The sequence below is a fragment of the Tasmannia lanceolata genome, unplaced genomic scaffold, assembly GCF_043159265.1.
Source record: "Tasmannia lanceolata isolate RefF3 unplaced genomic scaffold, GAP_Taslan_0.1 ptg000019l, whole genome shotgun sequence".
Lineage (NCBI taxonomy): Eukaryota > Viridiplantae > Streptophyta > Magnoliopsida > Canellales > Winteraceae > Tasmannia > Tasmannia lanceolata.
In genome coordinates this window covers 15,811,937-15,815,526 of record NW_027518696.1, presented here as the reverse complement: position 1 = coordinate 15,815,526, position 3,590 = coordinate 15,811,937, and the positions used below count along the sequence as shown (strand labels likewise).

Here is a 3,590-nt window from a genome sequence, read left to right as displayed (position 1 = left end):
CCAGTAGCTTAATTAGCTTAATTTAAACATCATAGTCCATTTAAGTAGGTTAATTAGCTACTTCATCTTTCTAATGCAAACATTATATATCATTTTTTATACCTTTGTGACTAGTTAGACTTAGTTAAAGAAGATGGATGGCATCAGATGCAAACAAGTTCCTAACATATTAAATTCAACAACTAGGCTGTTAGTGGGATGTGCATCCACGTTTGAGATTCTTCCACGTGTTGAAAGGAAAATTCTGGAAATTATTCGGTGGATGATTGAAGAAGAAAAAACACATAATAAGAAGAAATGATTCTGAGATTCTCTTGAACTTTCCTTTTTCTTCAAATTTCAGAATATCAACGTACATGAAGAAAACATGAAAACAAACCCCCCCCCCCCCCCCCCATAATAACAACCCCCCAAAAAAAAAAAAAAAGTGGGAAGGAAATGACAAAAAGGCCCTCCCTAAGCCCCTCATGCATTCTCTCTCTCTATTCCCTCTTTTCAGTTCAAATGCTAAGGGTAACGGTCAGTTACACCTTTGGTGGACCATTTGGTTTCATAAATGGTTCCTCATTTGGGACACTAACGGTAACGGTCACGGCCTGGCCCAGAGAAGAAAGTTTTTTTGCTTCAGCTTTCTCAAACTCAACATCATTGGCTTCAATGTCTAAAGACCCATTTTCTATAGCCCCCTTTATTGGCTCTGGAATTTCTGTGGCTTTTTTCTCCTTGTATTCCTTGTATTTTCCCCATAGAACAGAGTAAAGGCCTGCAACAATCAGAATGCCACCAAGAATACTGCACCCACAAGAGGAAAATATTATCAGTTGGGTGGTGGATGAAACATGAAAATTAAGAAAAGATTGAGGCCATTTGATGGATCTTTGGTCTAGTATTGTTGTTCTTTTGGCAATGATGTTTAAATAAAAAGTGAAATTTTGTTTTGTTTTTATGGGGATGTGGAATAGGGAGATACCTATTAAGTGAAAATAGATATTTATTAAAAAAAAGTAGGGTTATTTAAAAAAAAAAAACCCCATATTTTTCTAGTGTAAGCAAATGGTGAAGTATAAATGATTAAAAAATACCAACTCTAACATCTTAAGCTTTTGGAGTAATTGGTTGTTTTGCTGCCTCACCGCAGGTGGGTTATGAGCCCAGCAACCCCTTGATATTTAAAATCCATGGGTGTGGCCAACCAAAAGACCGGGACATCGAGTGTTAAAAGTGTAAATGATTAAGTAATACCAACTCTAATAACTTAAGCTTTTGGAGTAATAGGTTGTTTTTACAACAAATAAATAAGAATATGGATATTCTTTCTTTTGAGCAAATTTGAAGTATATAAGAGAGAAAAAGGAAGAATATAATTTTCTTTCACATAGAAATGCCTTCTTTTAATTTTTTTTCCGGGGGTTGATGTGAAACAGGTTAGAAAAGTACGAAGGAAATTACCCTCCTAAGAAGATCTTTTCTGCAAGGATAAGAGATCCCATGATGGCTACTATGATCATCATAAGAGGGCTGAAGGCAGTGACAAAGACTGGCCCTCTTTTATGCATCACTAGCCCTTGGACATAGTAAGCAATGCTAGAAGAGACAATCCCCTGCACACGTAAATACAATCATATTGGAAACTTATACTATCAAATACAGAGAGAGAAAGAGAGAGGGAGGGGGTGGGGGGGAGACTAACAGCATAGGCAGCAGCAAGGAGGTTCATGTCCCAGCCAATGGTCCAAACAGAAGGTCGGTGCTCCATGACAAGAGTGACAGCAATTGACTGGAGAGTTCCCATAAAGCATATCAATGCTGTGAGAGACAGATTAGCTGTGTATCTCCTCATTGTTATTGCCTGCAAACCCAACACCAAAATAAGAAAAATAATCCTTATAATTTTCAATGGAAATTCTAAAGATACCCTTAATAATTCAAAATTTTCCCTATTCTAAGACCCATCAATCTAAAACAAAGATGGCCAACAAAAAATAATAATTTTTCTGCTTCTTGAAAGGGGAAGGGGGTTTTTTTATCACTTTTTTTAGTGGGCTTTTGTGATTCTTTTTTTTATCACTTTTTTTTAGTGGGCTTTTGTGATTCTTTTGCTTAATTACCTGTAAAATGAAGAAAGCTGCCCAAGCTAGAGTTGCTATGATAAGTAGAATGGAGCCCTTGAACCAATCTCTGTCAGTTGCTCCAGTTGTGTTGGTGACATAAGATTTCCTAGGATGGATATGCTTAGACCACACCATCTCCACTACAGGCCCTTTGTACAAGGTCATCAACATGGCCCCAGCCACTGTCACTACAGTTCCCAACACTTTTGCTTGACACCTCACTTTCTTCATGTCTAATTTCTCCATTCTATTTCACCATAAAAAATAAAAATTATTACAGCTTTCATTAAAATAATGATGGGTAGGAGATGAATTTGGACTGAGAAACCCAAATGTAAGTAATATAAAGGTTTGGTTCCATTTCTAAAAAACATAAAAAAAAATAGACGATAAGAGTATAAAATGCATTTTTCTTGGATAAAGTAATGAAACAAAAGCCGACCCCAACTAGTTTGGGACAAAGGCTTAGTTGAGTTGAGTTGAGAAAGTAATGAAACCAAAGGCACTTTTACAAAGGTAATCATAATTCTCCTCAATGCTATAATTGTTAAATATGCACCTGCAGAGGACCGCCATGACAAATGTCATTGCTGGCAAGATGTTGCTCATGGCGCAAGAAAAGGTAGGGGAAGTGAATTTGAGCCCGGCATAGTAAAAGTTCTGATCTATCACCGGCCTAGAAAATCCAAACGAGTTTTAGAGACGCCCTTAAAACAATAATCCATGACAAAGTGCAAGTTACATCATAGAAAATCTACTAACCCGAGAAGGCCTAGAACGAAAATCTGCATAAACATTGGAAATGTGATTTTGGGTCTCACCTTCCTGTGACACAAAATTGTATTAGATTCATTTCTATGAACATAAGGGATGGTATATATTTTCTTGAACTTATTTGAAATTTTTAAACCTTTCGAGGATGAGAGCGAAGGGGGCGATGGCCACCGTGGCGAAGGCGTGGCGGTAAACCACGAGCACGTAATGGCTCATTCCCCTATTGAGAGAGACCTTTGTTATGATGTTCATGCCTGCGTAGCCAAATTGGAGCGAGATCATGGCGATATACGGTTTGCACCGTTGGATTAAGTTGCCACATCCTTGACCCTCCATTTTTTTTTTGGTTCTTTTTTGTGGAAAGAACACAAGGGAAGAGGAGAAGGAGTAGGGTGAGAGGAGGAAGAGGAGAGGAAGAAGCAAAATGGTGTGAAGTGTTTCTCCTAAGGAAGATGGCAAACCCAAGTGGTATTTATAACGTTTAAAAGCTTCTATCCAAATAATTTTGTGGGCACTAAAGAAAAAGAGAAGAAAATGCTCTCTTACGTGGTTTTGTGTGTGTGTGAGAAACCGTGTGAGGCACTGAGGCCTAGTGCATCTCTTCTTGTTTGTATGGGACTCTTGAATAAATCATCGGCATGGGCCCACCTGGGATCTAATATTTGAATATTCACTCATCCAAAATTATCCAATTATCAGATCAGG

General features: G+C 37.9%; 1 protein-coding gene across 1 annotated transcript; it reads right to left on the bottom strand.

The window, feature by feature from the left end:
- Positions 1 to 242: 242 nt before the first annotated feature.
- Positions 243 to 3,342, bottom strand: LOC143852697 (WAT1-related protein At5g07050-like). Its single transcript, XM_077362245.1, has 7 exons — positions 3,022 to 3,342; positions 2,874 to 2,936; positions 2,671 to 2,787; positions 2,109 to 2,358; positions 1,691 to 1,849; positions 1,450 to 1,601; positions 243 to 792 (listed from the first exon to the last, which is right to left on the bottom strand). Exons 1-7 carry the CDS (start codon positions 3,219 to 3,221, stop codon positions 525 to 527), a joined length of 1,209 nt encoding a protein of 402 aa, XP_077218360.1. The 5' UTR covers positions 3,222 to 3,342; the 3' UTR covers positions 243 to 524.
- Positions 3,343 to 3,590: the final 248 nt, after the last annotated feature.